Source organism: Dromaius novaehollandiae, chromosome 3, assembly GCF_036370855.1.
Source record: "Dromaius novaehollandiae isolate bDroNov1 chromosome 3, bDroNov1.hap1, whole genome shotgun sequence".
Classification (NCBI taxonomy): domain Eukaryota; kingdom Metazoa; phylum Chordata; class Aves; order Casuariiformes; family Dromaiidae; genus Dromaius; species Dromaius novaehollandiae.
In genome coordinates this window covers 84,089,632-84,109,821 of record NC_088100.1, presented here as the reverse complement: position 1 = coordinate 84,109,821, position 20,190 = coordinate 84,089,632, and the positions used below count along the sequence as shown (strand labels likewise).

General features: G+C 34.8%; 1 protein-coding gene across 20 annotated transcripts in view; it reads left to right on the top strand.

The window, feature by feature from the left end:
* Positions 1-20,190, top strand: part of AFDN (afadin, adherens junction formation factor) — a 137,625-nt gene that overhangs the window by 44,126 nt on the left and 73,309 nt on the right. For 15 of the 20 annotated variants that reach the window (XR_010388476.1, XM_064509317.1, XM_064509316.1 and 12 more), the window contains exons 7-12: positions 5,401-5,512; positions 5,891-6,058; positions 7,806-7,850; positions 14,672-14,766; positions 15,638-15,900; positions 18,798-18,867. Coding sequence is in view for 19 of the 20 variants with exons in the window: in XM_064509317.1 (XP_064365387.1) it covers positions 5,401-5,512; positions 5,891-6,058; positions 7,806-7,850; positions 14,672-14,766; positions 15,638-15,900; positions 18,798-18,867 (753 nt within the window). In the remaining variant the exon portion in view is untranslated. The remainder of the gene's footprint in view (positions 1-5,400; positions 5,513-5,890; positions 6,059-7,805; positions 7,851-14,671; positions 14,767-15,637; positions 15,901-18,797; positions 18,868-20,190) is intronic. The other 5 variants (XM_064509335.1, XM_064509331.1, XM_064509328.1 and 2 more) reach the window with 1 other exon arrangement.

Genomic DNA, 20,190 nt, shown 5'->3' with positions numbered 1-20,190 from the left:
GTTCTTTGAGGAGGTGTAAATGAATTCAATAGAATCACTGTTTCTTAAAGAGGTATGGATTTATCAAAAAGGCCCATGGACGGTATTGATTAAAAAGTGTAAACTTCTATCTATATCATCTTCTGAAAAAGGAAGGATGGTTGGATTTGAAAACACTTGACCCTTTTTTGAGTGCAATCTTTTATTATATTTCTGGCTATTAGGTTTCCAGTAAATTTGATTTTACTGCTACTTTAGATGACGAAAGAAAAAAATATTTGTTGTGTTAAGTTAAGCCTCTTGTGGTATAATTAGCTTGGAATTGACATGATTACCAGTTTTAGAATAAACTAATTGTTCTAATTACCAATAAGAAAACTGTATGGTAGTGATTTTTATAGTTCCATAACAGTGAACTATTTCTAGTTTCCGTTGTTTGAACAGTTTTTTGTTGTTGTTGTTGTTTTAGTTCTAGGTGCATTTTTAATTAAGTAGTAAATGTTTTGTCTGCATCTTCATTAACTTGTAATTGTGTTTCGAACTGTGAAAGTTAATTTTAACTTAATTTCAGTAAAATTTTAATTTTTTTTGTTATTGAGGGAAGTAATTTTGTAAGTAATAGTTATTAGACTTTGATTTTTGACACAGTGTATTAAAAAATTGATTCTCAGTTGTGATATGAAGTATTTTCTGTGTGCAGTTTTAGTTAAGCCAAGGTCATGTTGTTCATATTTTAGTTTCTATAAATGAAAGTCATGATTTTCAGTTGTATCTCTTATTAAATGCACTGCTGATCTGATATGCTAGTTTTTGTGCAGTTTTGCGAGAATTGGGGTTATAGCACAGACATTGCAGCCTTCTTCAGAATTTAGAAGATAACTTTGCAGCACGGTCTGTTTAGTTCAGATTTGGAGGTTATCATGATGCATTATGAAATATCTATATTTTTGAGAATATATTGAACTGATCTCCCACTTATGTATCAGGGAAACTGTTGCAGGTCACTGTTGTGATGACATCGACCACCTCTCACTGTTCTCTTGCCTTTTCTGGGAATGTTTAACATAGAAAATAGAGTCCAAGGATGTTGCATTGATCTTGGGAAAGATTAATGAACTCTGCTGCAAATCAAATTGCTTTATATTAGCTTTATGGAAAGCATTTCTTCAGGAAAATATTTTACGGTTTCTGAGCAATGCTTCTTCTTGATAGGGTAAATTTGTTGTATACTGAATGTTGTTAAATAAGTGAGTGATATTCACTGGCTAATAGCAAACCTTTTTTGTTTTATACCTTGAAGTGTAGAAGACTTTGCCTTTTCATTCTCCCAGAAGTCATTGTAGCTGACTGGAATCTATTAAGCCTGTCCCAGTGCCTCTGCTGACACAACATACGGGTTTTAAATATGAAAATCCTTCCATTTTTACTGAAATTCAGTTTTTTAAAATCACCTAATTTGAAAAACTAGTTTTTGTCAATATCTTATGAAGTTGCTTTCCTTGCTTGAAAAAACTAAATATCCTATTTTTCAATATTATTTCCTTCTTTGGAAACTCTCAAATATGATGCTGAGTAGGTTTCAGGGCAGTTTGTGTTCCTTTTCCTAACTTCACTAACGAAACATAACTATTCTTTACTGCTGGCAGGGCTGTTTCTTCCTTGTTCTTCGGACACTTCACGGTATACCATGAAAGGCAGATCTTAGTTCTTGTATGTGTTACTATTCTTTACTTTCTGTCAGATTTAAAACACTTCGAGATTAACAATTTACTGTATAACTTTGGTTTCCTATTAGTTGGAATTTTTTAAATGTTTTGATTTCTTTGGGTAGCAGGCAAAACGTCTTCAGAGGAGACTTAAGTGGTTGACATTTAGTTAACTGTTAAAATGGATTTTAAATTATATGACAAGACCTTTATAGGGCTGCGTAAGTACCTGCAATAAAGTTCACTCACTTCAGAAGTTTCGATTGAAAGATGAATATTTTAAGAATTTTTCTTAACGTTTACCATTGACAACTTTTATGTAGATGACAGTTTCCTACTTCTTTCATATTCTGTTTTGTGGTGTATCATGCTGTACCCTTATGTTCAGTTCTAGAGTGCTTTTCTATGTAATCAAGTAAATACAAGTTTGTTCCGATATACATTTTTATTGTTTCAGTTCAGTTGGTTTAGTTTCCCTGCATAATATAAGGTTCACTGCACATCTCTCAAGATGTCAAATTAATTAGACAGTCTTCCAAGCTACCTGTGCATATTCACTTATTTAGGGCATAAGACTTGAGGCATGCAGCAAGCCAGTTAACTCTTAAAGTAGAATCTTGATTAGACCTTTGTTTTAGCATGTTCTTATTTTTAAGAATAAGAGGAAAAAATAATTTTTTGTAATGTTGAGCAAAAACATGCGGTTCATCATGACTATTTTTTTTAAAAGAAATCAGACATTTGAGAGATGGTTAATGAAACTTTTTTTAAACATGTTTCATTGTTTTTTCAGGGCCATGAGCAGAGCCTGTGCTCTAAATTGTGAGGGAAATTACATGAAATTCATAAGTATTGCTGCTGTTTAATGATACTCATTAAAGAGCATGGATCTATAATTCATTTGAATAAACATATAGAGAGAGAGAGAGAGAGAGCACACACAAGTGTGTAGATACTAGTTTATTTTTTATTTAAAAAAAGTGAATTGGCAAAAGAGCTTATAGAAGGCCTATAACAGCATTTTTTCTAAAAACAAACAAACAGAAAACCTTTGCTTAGGATAGATCTGCTAACTTTATCTGTAGCTAAACTTGACTGTAACTTTACACAGAGGACTTGAGTATTAGCATCTGTTACTGGTTTATCACAGCAAGTATCTTGGAAGATAAATCTAAGTTACAGGAGGTTTCATTTAGACTTCCTACCTTCTATTTTCTGCATATTTTGTTTATTTTGAATGAATAAACATAGAAGGAGTGACTTTATGATATTTATGTATGTTTGTGAATGCCCTTAGGAGGAAGCAGGATATACTATTCCTAATTATCTGTAATGACCAATTTGTTTTGGATTGTTGGTGGTCAGCTGACAACTTATTTATAAAACTTGTGATTTTAAACTGGTTTTACCCATCTCTATTTCCTAATTCATTGCAGAAAACGGGCAAATGTTCGTGCCTGATTCTAGCAATCTGTGTGGATTTGAATTAGTTATAGGGTATTAACTTAATTTTTTAAATTTTCTATTTTTTCAATATGAATGTAAATCTCTACCCATGAGCTTTGTGCTTTCTCCTTTTTATCATTTTTTTGCTGATTCTGAAGTCAGTTAACAGTCAAAACCAGTTATAACATAAACCTGTTCCCATGTTTTCTTGTTATTGTAAAATACGGAATTTTCAGTTTTGTGGGAGACACTGAGGTATTATTCTCTTAAGAGGCAGGGATGTTTTATAAAATTGCTTCAATGTGATTGGAAGCCTCCTGACCTGCATAGACTCTGTTATCTTGTTTTCTGTCTTTTCCATAAACTGTCACACTTTTTCTTTTTTTCTTTTTCTTTTCCTCTTTTTTTTAAACGAGGTGTATTTGAGTTTATCACTTCATGCTTCTTGTGGCATGGGAGGAATATTAACCTACTGGGAGGGCCAGGGGATCATTGCATTTGTGACCCCTCTTCTTTAACTTGTCTAGTTCACCATTGCTGCTGTCAGCTAAGCCTAGTGCAGCCAGTGCGGATTGTCATCCAGGTGCCCCAGAGGACAGAAGTTATATTGGGGTCAAGTTGTGGGACTCTTAAATTTTATTGTTCTTCCTCTGATTTTACTGTGTTTGAGGATTTTTTTGGTTTGCTTGCCAATCTCAATTTTTTTTGAGAATTTGTCAGCCCCTATATAATCACGCTGTAAGTCTATAGTTTTCGTGTTTAAACTAGTTAACTCCAAAGTCCTAGGGATAAAGGTGTGGAATGGTTGCTTATTGAACAAGACTTGCAACACAGTGTTATTTTAATTAACTAATCAAAATTACCATATGAGTGTAATTGATGTTTTTTTTAAAATTTGAGATGTGAAGTGGAGAAGAGTTGTTTGGCAGGATAAGATTTGAATGTAGATGTGTTTCCGTTTCCCCTAGATGCATAAGTTTTAATATTTTTCTCCCTTTATTGGATAATATCTTGTCTATTTGAAAATCTAATTAAAGATAATGTAATTAGACCTATGTTTAGCCAGGTTTTGCATAGAAAATGTTCTAGGGAAAGGCTGGTGACTCAAATAAGTACTTTTGATCTTACATGTAGTTGTTTCCTGCTTGGAAGAAGATGAAAGGAAGTTTGAGGTAGATCTGAGAGAACATCGTTAATACTGAAATGGGTGTGGAAAGGAGGTGACAACTAGAATTAAAGGCCTCTTGAGAGCTGCAGCGTGGTAGCATGTGGTAACCTTACTTCAGAAGGTATTACTTAGGTCATAGTTCAAAGGTTGAAATAATTTTGAGTAGTTTATTTAAAGTAGAGCTGTCTGTGAATTAAGTAACATGGTTAGGATCACAAATTCGGGAATTAAAGAGTAATTTTTTACAGTCTTGAAACATCCATCTTTTATTTAGAGGCCCATCTTGCTTTGTAATACTCTTTAATGCTTTATCACTGCGGTGAGCAATAATGCAAATATGAAAAATAACTGGCTATGTCTCCTTTAGAGTCAGAACTCATTAATCAAGGTTCCCCTCTTCCTCTAACTTGTAAGTAGTTGTAAAAGGTAAGAATGCTTTCGTGCTTCTGTTCCCAAAGTATACTTAACTTAGGTTCTCCCACAAATAAAAGTAGCATGAAGCATTGGTGTCAAATGCACCTCATCTGTATAGACCAGTTGGTAGGGTAAGATGAGGATATAGGAAGTATCCAGCAAATGAGACATTCACTCTGCCAACTTGTCTAGCTATTTCTGAAGATACTTTGTGTTGCTTTAGCAGAACGGTTTTAGAAAAATTAAAGACTTTTCAATATGTTGAATTTATTGAGATTTGTAGGATGGGTATATGAGATAGTTAAAAAGTGAAAATGAAATGTCTGTGGAGGGGATAATAAAGGAAATTTCAGGGTTCCTTTGGTTTTGAGGTTCTTGGTAAATTGGAATCATTTTGTTTACCGGAAGATGATTGCATCTAGCTTAAATGTAACTCGTGTTCCTTTTTTTGGTTTGTTTTTTAATTATGTCTTTTTTTTTTCTGGGAAATGTGATCAACTCTGACAAGAGGCAAGGGAGAGAATTAGAAAAAGCCTTGGATAGTTAAATCCATTTCAAGTTACTTAATTCATTTGCTTTATCTCCTATTTTAAACAGAAACAAATTAGAAGGAAGATATACTCCCAGATCCTCTGTTCTAATTGTCCAATAAGAATTCTATGAAAACTGATAATTGTTCCTTTCTAGGTCATGCTTCCTCCTGGTGCTCAGCACTCTGATGATAAAGGTGCTAAAGAAACTATTCTTGATGATGATGAGTGTCCACTTCAGATATTCAGGGAGTGGCCTAGTGATAAAGGTATGTCTAAAAAGCGTTAAGAGATTTTTGTGCCTTGGGTAATGTAAGCCATCAGCGTGGACCTCTGTGAAATGTATATAGAAGTATTTTGTTTTCAGGCACTTTTAAAAAGCTAGGTGCTTTTAGAGTTCTTCTCTCTTTCATTTGACACTGTTTATAATAATGTATCTTAAGGTAGTAGAAGAATTTTACATTTTCTCTTAAAGTTTCTAAATTGTACAATGAGAAGTATGATATTAAATCATTTAAATTACACATGACTGGTAGGAACTTAGCAAGCTGAAAGCCATTCTGTACGATAATTACGAATTCGTAGATGTGTTTTTGTGCTTATTCATTCATAGTGAGACTCAAAGGACATATAATATTGTGTTTTAGGAATACTAGTCTTTCAGTTGAAAAGACGGCCTGCTGATTATATCCCAAAGAAATCCAAGAAAATAACTGATGGAAAGCCATTAAAGGGGAAGGAAAGAGTTGACGGGTCTGGCTATGGCTCTTGCCTTCCTCCTGAGAAACTACCATACCTGGTAGAGTTAAGCCCAGGTAAGAGTTCTGGTTATATAGTAATCTAAATTATACTGTTAGTCATTTAGATTTTCTAAAAACTTTAATTCAAAGCAGAAGAAAGTAACGTAGGCAGTGTAAATGAATGTTGGCTCAGGTGAGCTGCTGATGTCAGATTCTGCCTTTGAGATAAATGGAGGTAGAGCTGCGTATTGCTATAGTATTGATGTTTTAGTAGCAAATGTTTGGAGAAAAAAATATGATGGGAGAAATGTCATGGCTTCAAGTGCATTTAAAGGGGTAGGTGTTTCAAAATCAAAAAAACACTCGGTGCTCAACTCACTTTGGATTTGTGGGTTTAAAACTTCATAATAAGTAGAATGTTTTAGTGTGTCTTACACATCTTAAATCGCAGTTAGAAATCTTATCCTCACTGTTGTCCTGTAATCCACCAATTAATATGGAAGACTAAATATACAGTCCTAATTTGTTGAACTAAGTGTAGATACTTAGGTATTCTTGGAAACTTAGAGAAGGGGTTCTTTAAAAACTGTTTGTGTATACCGTATTCAAAACACTTAAAGTCAGATTGTGATAGATTCTTTGCAGTAAATAGGGCTTTTGGGGGGGGGGGGGGGGAAATTGCTGAAATCTGGTTTATCTTACGCTCTGAAATATACTGCAGGAAAGTTAATAAGGGACCAGAACATGATTTTTTTTTTAAATCAAACTTGTTTGCAAATTAGCAAACAAATCACTTTTCAGCCTGTATTGACTCTTTACCTCCTTAGGAAGGCTGGGTTTCATTTTAGACCTCATTGCAACTCTTAAAAATGTTATGCTGTAAATAAACAAGCTTCCTCGTAAAATTTATTGTAGATTACAAAGCAGCCTGAAGAGTTGCAGTGAGGTCTAAAATGAAACCCAGCCTTCCCAAGGCTGTAACTTCTTCACTCTCAATTTCTACTGTCTTGTTATTTAAATGATTTAGTTATAAGCTTTCACTCTTATGTAACTTAGTTATTTGTAACTCTTTTCTTAAGTGTAACTTGAGTATGCTCAGGGTTTCAAACAAATGGTTTAGGATTCGGAATCTGGTTGTTTACCTTTCAAGAGGCAAGGTTGGAAATCGGTATTGAAAACTTTAAATTTAACTTTTTGTTTGCTGTTCTGATTATAGTTAAATAGCTTAAAAATTGTCAGATGAAATCAGCAGTTCACAGACTGTATTGTGTTTTAGAGCTTAAAGTTAGATTTGCATGTGAATGTTTGAGGGCTTTTTAAATAGTATTTTCAGTTTCTTTTTTTTTCTTTTTCTTTCTCTGTTCTCCAAACTCCTACTCTTCATGGTTCATGGAGCCTGGTTGCTTTGGTATTAAAGCACTGTGTCTGGTCAGTGGAGCAAGACATCCATTAACTGAGAAAGGAAAAACAATCTGAAATGACACAGGTGGCAAGGCTGTGTACTAAGCCTTTGCACATTGCCTGTGGAACTGACCTATTGTTCGTGTTTTTCTTCTAACAGCTTGTTTAGAAAAGCGACAACAATAATATGAATTGTTCCATTCACTAGCTTTGTAGCACTGATGTCTTTATGTACTATGCAGTTTCTAAAGTTGAAAGAGTTAAATGCACTGCATCCTTATAAATTGAACAAGTGTTGTCTGGATACACTTTCACCCTTTCCTGTCTTTTCTTTTCCTGCCCTCTTCCGCATGTTCTGCATGGTATCTGTCCTGCTGGTGCTGCCTTCACCTGGGTCCTCTGCATGTGTTTCTAACCCCAGGGAGAAGGAATCACTTTGCCTACTACAACTATCACGCTTATGAAGGTAACGCTGTATTTTAAGACTGTTCTCTTGCTAGTCACTAAAAACATCGCTGGCTGTCTTTTTGTTTCTTTCTGACAAATGAAAGACTATCTTGCTTATCATCTTTTTTCAAGGGACTGCTTTCGTGAAGTAATCTGTCTTGTCAGCTGCAATTTAAATTCTCTATCTGTGAACAAACATCAAATAGACCATGAATGTGCTGCCATCCAAAGAACTAAACCTTCCAGCTAAGACTACTAACTGAACTTCTGTAGGGTGATCCACAAACAATATAGTGGTAGGGAAAAAAAAATTCTTTGATCCATCTGCTTGCAGAATGCATCGGTTAAAAAGTGAATTGGGTAAATGGTGTAGAACTTAACTATGCTTTTTCAATGTTTGATGTGGTGGATTAAATAAATGATTTTTGTTTATTGTAAGTTTTTGAACCACTGGAAAAGGAACCCCACTTTCTTCCCTGTGGCATTTCATTGCATTCTTTGACATTTCTGCTTCTTGTATTGTGGTGTTGTCTGCCAGTAAGAGTGTAGATCAAAGATTTAGCTGCATCAGATGGTCGCAGTAGGGTGTTGTTAAGTTTTAATCGTAGTATTTGAAATTAATAACCTAACCTACAAGTTGTTATGAAACTTTGACTGTCCTTATAGCTTAATGTAATGTGCAGGTATATCCTGTTTTTAGCAAATAGAAAGGAATAAAAGGCCACTTTCTTCTTATATTAGGAATTATAAATATGAAATGTCTACCAAAATAGAATTTTTTAAAACTTTTTTAGCATGTGTTTCCTAGACTGCTGTAAAAGTACTGTGTCTGTCAGTGTTGCTTCATCTGTTCATAGCTGTGGAATACAACATGGGGGTTAAAGAATTCTTTAAAACTGCTACCTTCAGTGTTCATGACTGAATTCAGACTTCCGTTTCATTAAGATCATTCCAGAGAGCAGAAAAGTTTTGCAGTGTGTGCTGAACTAATAAGCATAATTTTTTTCTGCAGAAATACCTGAGTGTTAGGTAGAAAGCTTGAAATTTAAGTTGTATCTCATTGGAAAAAAATATATTTACAATTCCTTAAATCTTGTCCCAAATTGTGAAAAGGAGGTTTTAGTATACTAAAGTCCAGACTGTCTCTTCAGAACAGTGCATTTCAGAATATTTTTATTTATTAGAGCTGTAACTCCTGTAGAAAGTTACTTCATGCCAAAGCATTGGCTGTCTGTGTTCTGCCAGAGGAATCTAGCAGACTTCAGTTTCATACTCTCTGCAATTGTATAAACTTACTAGTTTTGTTACTGGAAGTATACCACATTTTTTGACTTTCCCACAGCTACTTATCTTGCTGATTGTATGACTGTTTTGTAGACTGAAGATCTGGGTTTTGCACAGTAGAGTAAGAGATACACTTCAGTAGCTTGTGGCTGTAAATGGCAGTTAGCAAGGGTCTCTCTCTCTTCGAAGTCATGTAAATGTACCGATAAAGTGAGAGGAGTCTGATAGTAATGGAAATAGAATGAGTAAACCGCGCTTTTAGTTGCTGATACTCTCTAGGTAATCTGTGAATATGGTGCCAGTGAGTTCAAGCGTATTATTAACTTCAGTTATTCACAAACAACAGATTGACATTTAGAATCATAGTATTAAAAGGCTCAGAAAAATGACAAGCTGTTTTTAGATGTGAGGCTGTGGGATTTATTGTACAAGCCTGAAATAAAATACAAAGGCTTTAAAACAAACAAACAGAAACAACAAAAAAGTTGAAAGCCTTTTTCTCCCTGCCTCCCTCCATGAAAGCAACCCTGAACCTGTAGAATTGACAGAAATGGGAGACGCTGAGAACATGCAGGTATAATCACCAAAAAGTTGAAGATGTTTGAGAGCCTTTGCCAGACCTGTTTCCCCAGCTGACCTTCGCTATGGGAACAGAACTGTGTTATCATACATGATAACTCTTTTTCCACATTAGTTTGAAGAGGCTTAGTTTTCAGTTGTCTGTCACATTCCCCCCTGAATCTTCCTTTACCAAAAATGTTTATACTGGAAGCTCTTTCTGCTAGAGATGCTCATCTTGCCTGAAATTTTATGGTTGACTTGTATCTTACAACTTTGACAGCATATATCAAACTTGCCAAACCAATCTTTTAAACTTTTACTATCTAAACTCTTAGAGCTTAGCAGCTTGTGCATGAAATTTATTGTTTTCAATATACAGACTTAAACTAATTTTTAAGTAAAGAGATGCAATACCTATGTTGACATCTTTGTTCACTTCTGGGTTTATTGTTTTTTACGAATCTGGTCTTCATCATTTAAAACACCATTGGTTTAGACTGGTTTTAAGCAGGTATTTCTGCCCAACACTGTCCCAAGCGCTGGATTAGCAAAATTGGTTAAAATGATCATGTCCAAAATGTTGTAGGGTTCACCTTTGAGTGGCAAATTGAATTAAAAACCTGTATCCGTGAAGGGAGACCTATCTTACCTCTTTCTGTTGTTCAGAAACATACATTTGTTCTATAAATTGCTGAGTTGATACCCTTACAGTGATTGTTCATTTCTATTCACTGTACAGTTTTTTTATAACACTAATATTTAAAGTATGAATGTTGAATACAGAAAACTATGAAATTTGTTCATATGGTATTCTTAGCAAGGAGAGTAATAGAACACCGGACTTTTCAGTTTTTACATATACAACTGTGCTATTGACTGTATGTGAGTAGTAAGGTGTTGTGCATTTGTGTCTCTGTCTTCACTGTGTACTATGTGTCTCAGAATGGTTTTAAAAAAAAAGAAAAAAAAACTTCCTAAATTCTTATCACCTGAGACAAGGCAAGGAACAAGGTCTCCTTTACAATTATTGACTGTGTTTTTAAAATGTAAGTTTTTAAGGTGCTATAGGCAGCATATACAGATGTGTGTCTATGTATTAGTGTAAGTGTACTTGTCTCATGGGTAAAAATAACTTGTGAAACTTATTCCAAATGCAAAGCGGAAAGGGATGTTTGAGGCCCCCCCCCCCCCCAATGATGTTACTGGAAAAACCTTTTCCAGGTAGATAATTTAGTTTAAAATACATGATGGTGGCTAACTCAGTCTCCTGAATCATCTTAAACTCATGCACATACACATGCAAATTTAGCTCTGTTTAGCTCTGCTGATGTTGTTCAGTCATGGATGACATAAATGGAATGCAGGCATCTTTTCTCCATGCCATGTGTTTACACAGGCATGCATCTAAAATGATGAACAAGTTTGTATAAATTTTCTTTATGTCTTTTGACACTTTCTCCCTATTGTTTACTAATCCCCATCTTTACAAGAACTTTTGGCCTCTTCAAATTTTTGATTTAAAATAAAATTTTTGTCTTGTCAGATTAAAACCCCTAGATATATTATTCCTTTTTTTCCCCCCACAAATCCTGGACCTTAAGTAATATGACCTTGGACCTTAAGTAATACAACCTTAAGTCATGTGTATCTCCTTTCTGAACCACCAGAAGTTCTAAAGTTTGGCAGCTGGTGGCTTATTAAAACCAGGAACAACCTTCTTCAGCTTTTGTGCTGTGGGAAGGCTGGACTTTGCCGTAGATATGACAGAATCTGTAGCATGCTGCAATGAGTTATGAGCAATGCATTCTAAACAATATTTAGATGAGCTTCTAGCTGTGGAAAATAATGAAATAAATGGCTTAACGTTGTAGCATAATGCAGCCTTCCTTCCCTTCTGCATCCCTTACCTCCCCTAGAGTAACATTGCACTTTCTCAAAGACCTTTTGTCCTTTATAGAGCTTGTAGTAATTGTCTTCAAGACTAAGATATCATTTACAGTAGAAATTAGCTTTTACTGATGGGTATTTACATATGTGCTCCAAGTAACTTGCAGTAACCCTTGAGTTTTTCTCATTTTTCTGTAAAAAAGTGTGTTTGTATCTAGTGCTCTAGTTTTAAAATAAATTGTTGGGTTGGGCAATCCAGAGAAACAAAGCTACCTTAGTTTGCCTTGATAAACTTCGTAGTATCACAACGTTTCTTTCTTATGTGAAAACATGTATTTTACATGACGTACATATTGAGGCTATATGGCTGTAGTTGATAAAGGTTTATTAGTAAGAATGTGATATTGATCAACTTATTCATGAGCAGTGAACTCAGGAATGAGATCCAGAAGTCATCCCAAATGAACACCTATCATACTCTGTCATATTTTACAGAATATTTCAGAAATATATGGGAATATTTTGAAGTTTTCTTTTCTTAAGATGTGGAAAAATGAAGAAGCACAGCAGGGGGAAGTGTATTTAATATGGGGGGGGGGAAATCTCTGCACAATAAAGCTTGGCCTCTAGCCTGTACATGAAGGACTCAGGAAGGGGTATCGTAAGAAAATAAGAACAAAAGCCCTAGATAACTAGTTCTGACTTACACCACTGAAGTTGAAATTCTTATATTTTTGTGTGCATTTGCCCTTGCTTCCAAATTGAATCGTGTATCTTTGGTGTGTGTGTTTGGTGAAATTGGGATGTGGATAGAAGGAGAAAATGCTTGACTTCTGGATTAAAAAAAAATAATAATAATTCAAAGCTACTTTAGGTTTTGACATGTAAATTTTGGGGAGATTTAGTAATGATTCAGAGAACTGGGGTTAAGCAGCTAAATGTATTTGGTAACATATTGCATCCCTGCATTTGGTCATGTTGAAGTTGCAACCATATAATTTGGGATTAGCTTAGTGAAGTATCAAAAAACTGCACACATCTTAATTTATGCTTGCGGAAGATACTGTTAACATTTATCAAGTTTATTATAAGTGATATTAGGTAGATGTCTCCAGAATCAAACAGTGGGAGCTTGAGGGGAAAAAAGCTTATCCCTGTATCTGAACAATGTTTAGAGGGTTGAGTGCTCTCATGTCAGATGCTTTTTTGTCATGGATGACATACTGCTATTATGACATAGATTCTAAACATGTTCAGTAACTTGATGTTACTGTAGTATCATGTAGTATCAGCACTTAGTTTTGGTGTATGTAGTACTAATGTGTGGGCTGTCTCTGTCTCAGCCTGGTGGTCTTGCTGTTCTCTGCTTTTTCTCACAACTCTCCATTCCTCATTCCCAGATATATGGGGTTACTGACTTTAATTGCTTTTCACACTGGTGTTGGTGAGGACCTAATGGCAAAATACTGCACCAACTCATCCCTTTGCCTGGTGATGCATTTACAGCAAGTGTTACAAGTCCCATACAAAACGGTTTTACTCCTAGGAAATTTTGGCGAGTGGTGTTTTATGGTAGGGAGTATTGTACTCCCAGGGCTGAGGAAATGGAAGCAATCCAGATACCACTGCAGACCCCCAAGAAGAAGCTTATTACTAGAAGCATACGTAATACTTTTTTTCCTATGTCTATGTTGTGTAGAATTCTAGTGATATCATCCTTCACTGATACATTACCCCTATTCCTCCCCCCCCCATTGACTTTATATTTTCTGCTTTTTTGTACTGTTGCCTTCCTTTTGTTCGTGTCCGCTACTTTTAGTCAGCGTGTAATTCTCAGCTGTTAAGTCTTCTGTGTGCTGTTGGCCTTAATTTATTTAGATACTGTTCATTGAGGAACTGACAGAGTACTTCAGGGATGAAGAAAGTGAAATGTTTAAGTTCAGATGGCATGAATTCTGACTTTAATAAATGAGTCATCATAGTAATGCTGGGAGTTTACTGTTCACAGTAGGTTTATGTAGTCTGTGCATTTATTGACTTTAATTTAAAATTTGAAGGTAACTAATATCCCACTGAAGAGAGTATCACTGTATATGCCACGACTTTACTAATATTCTCTAGTGCTTTTGGGGGATGACTTGAAACTATTCTTCATCTTCCCAAGCAAGATATTTTTAGTCTTGTAACCTCCCTTTTTATATTCTCCTTTTGGAGAAGAAAGTGGAGAGAAGTCAGAAGCTGAAGGTATTGGTTTAGGATCTAGTAGTATTAAAAGCTTTAGTATTTTCTGAGAGGTGGGGAGGATTCATATGTATGCTAAAACTCACCTGTGTTAGCTGGTGAAGATAGCAGCTAAATCTTGTGTTGTCTCCTGTGTATTTCACTACATGTTATTTTATTTGGAGAATATATACTTCTGGAGGAGGAAGAGGACAAACTACTAGAACACTCTTCATCTCTGACCTGGTTTTCTGCAAGATGAAAATATGGGTCACAGGAACTATAAAGATAAGGACAAAAGTGTTACAGTCCTGTATACCAAGACTAAAACTGTCTTGGGAACAATTTTTCTAAGATTCTCTTTTTAATATCAGCGTATTATAGTACCTGATGAATGGGAAACAGTGTGGGATGTTGGCCACTTGATGATAGATATCTTTGATAACCCATGCTTTTAGTAACAGTAGTGTGAAGGAGATGAAAAATCTATAAATACTGTTGTTATGATGATACGTAGGTATCTTATTTCCTAAATCATTTATACCCATATTGGTATAGATAATTTTTATTTATCTCTAAGACTTTGTATTGCTTGAACTACTAAATAAATATAGAAATGTTTTTGAAGTATATTCAGGGTAGTAATTCTTGAATACTGTTCTTTGCAGTTGCAGAAAACAGCCACTCTATTGCATGGGCCATCTTTACTTTCCATGTTTTCACACAATGATGAAAAAATTAAGTGTTTTCCACAAACCTGAAAGAATCTCACTCAAAGTTATGTTTTGGTTAATATTGCTACTTTGAACAAAACTTCAATTGCGTAGAATTACTATGTGAGTATTTGAGCTTTAATAGCTTGCAAATGAATATTTGTTTGCTCTACAGATGGTTCTGACTCCAGAGATAAGCCAAAGCTCTATCGTCTACAATTAAGTGTCACTGAAGTTGGAACTGAAAAATTTGATGACAATTCCATTCAGGTATGGGTAGGGGAGTGGGGGAAGCAGACTCAAATGAAAGGCCTGATCTGGTCTTTGGAGAGTCATGTGTAACTGTGGAAACTAGTTAAATATTCTGTGGATCTTGAATCATTTAACTTCTTTTAGCAGTGATCTCAGAGTTTCCTATAATGTTCATATTAATGAAGAGCAGATAAACTTATCCTTCAAAGCTAGAAGGATGAAATATTGCTGCAATTTTTTGTTTATTTTTTTTGTCTTGTTCCTTGCTCAGAACTTTGATATATTTTATTTCCCCTATCTTGCTTTAAGAGCAAAGTGAAGATTTCATTATTTAAAATGGGATAGTCTTTTTCCTCATTGAATTGTTCTAATATTATATATCAGTATGATCCCAACTGCTTATTGTTATCTGAGTCTTTGGCCTCTCAACCTGTTTGAGTGAGGTAGGATTTCCTAAATGTGGAAAAGCTAGAGCAAAGTCACATGTAGTTCATGCCAAGGAGACTGTTATACCATCCTAGGTCCGTATCAGTGCAGTCTTGACTTCTAAATATTTGCATTTTAAGATGTAATGTTGAAACAGCAAGTGGAAGAAAACATAGTTACAAACAGCATACTTACAGCTAAAAAAAGTGAAAAAATCTTCGTTATTGGATTTTTGCTGCATATTTTAGTTAAATGTATGTTTTAATCATCTGTGTTAGATGGAAAGTTGAAATGAACCTTGACTGATTTAAGTACCTTACTTCTGTGTTAAATTCATAAGCAGGCAAAATTATATTACTAGTCTGTAAATAGGGTAAACTGTGACTTGATTTTGGGGGATTTTTGTTTTGCTTCTGAATCAATATAATTTAGTTTGTTCTGCATTAAATATTTTTATTTCCAGTTATTTGGTCCAGGGATTCAGCCTCATCATTGTGACCTCACTAATATGGATGGAGTTGTTACTGTAACCCCAAGAAGCATTGATGCTGAAACTTATGTGGAAGGTCAACGTATTTCAGAAACGACTATGTTGCAAAGTGGCATGAAGGTTCAGTTTGGGTCATCTCATGTATTTAAGTTTGTGGATCCCACTCAGGACCATATTATTCCTAAAAGACCTATTGATGCAGGTCTTATGGTCAAAGGTCCAAGACACAAAACTGGGTGAGTGTGATAACTTATTATCTTCTAATTGTGGTGAAGGGTAGACCCTTGGAAAAAATGAAGGAGAGCATTAGAAGTGGCCTATGATTAGAGTGTATTTTTAAATGAGTTCCGAGTAACTACTTTTAAGTGTTAAAAATATAACTATTTTAATACTTGAGCTCCACCTTGTGATTTTTTTTAGTATTAGCAAGTGTCCATTTCATTATTAAGTATTCAGATGTGTTTTCTTGAAGGTCATTTCAGTGTTAAAAACAATCAAAAGCATTATTTAAATGTGATTTCATAGCCATTCATACACCCTTCAGGAAAAATAAAGACTTTGCTAAATGTTTTTGAGGAGCCTGGTTTTCCTTCTTCCTCTAGATAGTAACTTTTAAAGTTTCACTAGAGAGATTCAGAAATGAAGTGAGTATCTACAATTTTTTTTTACTGTCAAAATAGGGTACTAAATGTTTAAGTAGTGCAGTCATTGTTACAGTGTGATTCCTTATCTCCTAGCTGTTGTGTTTCAAGGACTAACAGTTCAGAAGTCCATCCTGTTGTTTCTCTGATAGATGTTTTTGTGATAGATACATAAATATTGTTTATATTTTTAGTGACTTATATGGGCTCAGGTGTCCTGTTCAGTGGCTATGGACATATTGAGGAGAAACATAAGCTTAAAATTGGACAGTATACCATGGAAGATGTGATGCTTTTTATTCCATCCTGTCTGTGTCCAAATGAAACTACTGTCATAGCATGCTATAGTTTAACAAAAAAAAAAAAAAATTTTTTTTTTGGCTTGGAGATGAATGAAGGACACCCAGGGAAGAAGTCTCTTCTGGCTAATTTGCTGAGTTAACTTAGATGTATATTTTAACTATGGTTACTTTTTTTCCTTGACTTTACTTTAGTCTGAAAGTACACTGTGTGTTTGTTGTAAAATATTTTAGAGAATTTTAGAAAAGGTATTTCTCCTGTTCTTCATTAAAGATAAAAGATCAGTCTTTCTTTCAACTGGACATAGGTTGTTTTCATGTGCTTCTTGTAACAAAAAAAAACTGCACTGAGTTTTTGGAAGGAAGGTAATACTTGTAACCAGTACTTAAAGGGTGTGGAATGTACCAACTGTGCAAAAGGAGCATGTCCATTAGTACGGACTGAGATTTAGAATATCTTTTTAAAGGCAGGGTCCCAAGTTGTCCAGTGATTTCCTTCCTCTTGGCCACGGGAAGACAATTTTTGGCCTTAGACATAACTAAAATTTTGCTAGCCACAAATCCATATACATCTGTGATCAAACTTGCACAGAAGAATTTTAACCTTCTTAGCTATGAGATAAAGAAAGTTTTATACAAATAATCAAAAAGTGACAGAACTCAGCAAAGGTGACTTCTTTAGTTAAAATTGCAATGCTGTACATTAGACTGTTGCAAGCTTTAGAAATACACCAGTGATTTTCTTGTGCTAAGAGATTCTCCTGCCATTCCTCCCTCTTCTCTTCCCTGCTGCTGCCAAGTTCCTCCATCCTGGTAATGATTAATGTGCTTATTATAACTGCTAGATTTGTGGTGCAGTTTGAGTGAAATACTCGGAATAAAACTGCAAATTGTTCTTATCTCAGCAGCTTTAGACTTATGATTTTAGATTTGAAAGCCTGGGGACTGATAAGCTGAAATGTATTGTGCAAAAACTCTCTATTTCTCTTTGGCATCCTAGTAGACTTGCTTCAGGTATCTACAAGTCAGTGTTAATAACTGGTGTAGGGGACTTTTTTATTACCAAAAAGTCAGAATGTCGCTGTGATTTCATGGCAGTGCTTCCATCCAAGAAATTCTGCGACTTGTGATCACTTGTCGTTTAGTACCTGTTGGAATACTTCTGAACATACATTGCTTATCTATGATGGGATATACAACACATGTAAACCTGCATTTCACTGAGTGTCTCATCCCTGACCCCTAACTTTAATTAGGCTTCAACCCCTTATCTTTTCCTCAGCTGTTCACTGGTTGTAGGCCTCACTATTACTAGTGGGTTTTATGCTAGTTTCTCACCCAAAATAGAATGTGAGATGCCATTCTCATGAGTGATCATCCCTTTAGTAAGAATTAGAGGGTTTTTTATGTTTTAAAATCAAAAGGGAAAATATGTTGATTCCTGTAGTGATAAGTGTAATACAAATCTTGTCAAGGCTTATATTTTGTTTAACACTCTTTTCGATTGATAGAAAAAGCTCCTTAAAAATCCATGTGCATGTTTTGCTTGTGTTTGTGGATTAAATCTCAGTTCAGGGCTGGAGATATTTGTGGAATAAATCTCAGTTCAGGCTGGTGATGTGATACTTCTGCTTAAACCTCTAGCTCCCTTTACATCTAGCCTGCAGATCAATTAGCAAATGCATTCCTGGGTTTATATAGTCACCTGCAAAGCTGATTGCAGAGCTGTGTCTGTACAGCAAAACCTCTTGTGAAGGATATTGCAGGTTGAGCGATCAAATATTTTATAAATCTTTATTCATCAGAATAAGCAGGTAATAGAATGCATTATTTTGATTTATGAGTGATTTAAGTTGATACAGTGGATGTGTATTTAGTATTGAAGACCTGAGTAAAATCTTAGAGAAAGTGAGCTGCAGTGAAACTATCATGAATCTATTTTAGTGATTTTATCTATTCTCACTTACTCAGTTGAAAACAATGCAACCAAGAATCATTTTTGCGAAAGGAAATGAGCTGGCTAAATATTTGTATTCTTTATTTAAAAAGAATTGATACGGTGGTTTAAAAAGTAAACATTAACGAGAGAGTCGTGGTAGGCCTCTGAATTGCAGTTTACTAATTTTAGCTACTCAGTCCCTTGTTTAACTGTATAATTTCTAAAAAGTACTTCAAATGTTGTTTTGCTTTTAGAGCTGTTCAGGAAACCACATTTGATCTGGAGGGAGATGTTCACAGTGGAACAGCGTTGCCAACAAGCAAGGTATTATATTATGGCTAAATTAGGAATAAATAATAAAAGTTAGAGGTCATGCTTAAGCTAGGTCAAAATTACAACTTTGGTAGTATTTGATAAAGTGCTGCCAGTTCATCATTCTCCTCAGCTATTTAGCTTTGTGGGCTTGGGTATTGTGTGCATCTTTTTCTTCCCTAAGACTATTTTGTGCAAGTTTCTTGTAGCATTTGGCATGCATTCCATGCCAAAATTATAGTAACTTTTCTTTTAAAAAGGAAAATTGCTTGGACTTGGAATAAAGTTTTAGGGGGAACTGGTTAATCAAAGAAAGCTTACATGTGGATAGAGATGCATAGTAAGAATGATACATCAATATGCCATACACGTAGTGTATGACTGTTGTCATTTGTTATAGAATAAATTGGATGTTTTATGTAAAAATGTGAATGTATTCAAGCGTTAACTCTAATTAGGCTTTTAAAATTTAATGGATGTGACTACTGACTTCAGTAGAATCTGGTACACACATTCACTAAACAAATTGTCTCTGCAGTCATAATTATAAACACTTTATGAAATAATAATCTTTTTGTTCTTGCTTTCTTCCTGCACTGTGTTTCTGCTAGTAGACTCTATATCAGAGTTATATTTTTCAAGACCAAAGAAAATGAGTAAAATGACACAATGGTTAATGCCTTTTAGTGGTATGATCACATGCCTCAGATGAAATGAGAGAATGAATTGTTTTAGCAGTCTGAAATGTAGTAATCTTCCCAGAAATGCATTTCCTTTTGTGTTTTTTTGCTGCTGTTATCAAATTTAAATCAGTGAAAAGAAACTTTATGATACCGATATGGCAATGTTGTTATTAACAATACTCTGATAGGCATTTCTTTCATGACATTTAGGGGGTAGGGAGGGAGATATAAACTATCATGAGTAAGGCAGTCATCCAAGATGCTGGAAAGCATTGCCACTAACAAAGCTATAAAGAAGGGAGGGAAAAATCAGAATCAGGTGTTAGTGATATCCTGGTCATATACATGGCACAGACAAAACTGAAGATAAATATATTTTAAAACTATATAAACTATTAAAATTCCTCAAAATTATTCAGAACTGGAGTTACTGACATTATTATATTGTACGGTGTGCCCCATATTCTTTTCAAATTCACAAGAAAAATACTTTCAGTGGACCTAGGGAAGCTTGGGAAAATTAGCTTTTTTGAGCTGTGTAGTTTGAGAATCTGTATGACATCTTGTTGAATCACTGATTAGATCACTGGCTCACTAATGGTTGCTTTTATGAGTTTGCTTTGGGAAAAGGGGTAACAATAACTTTCATTGA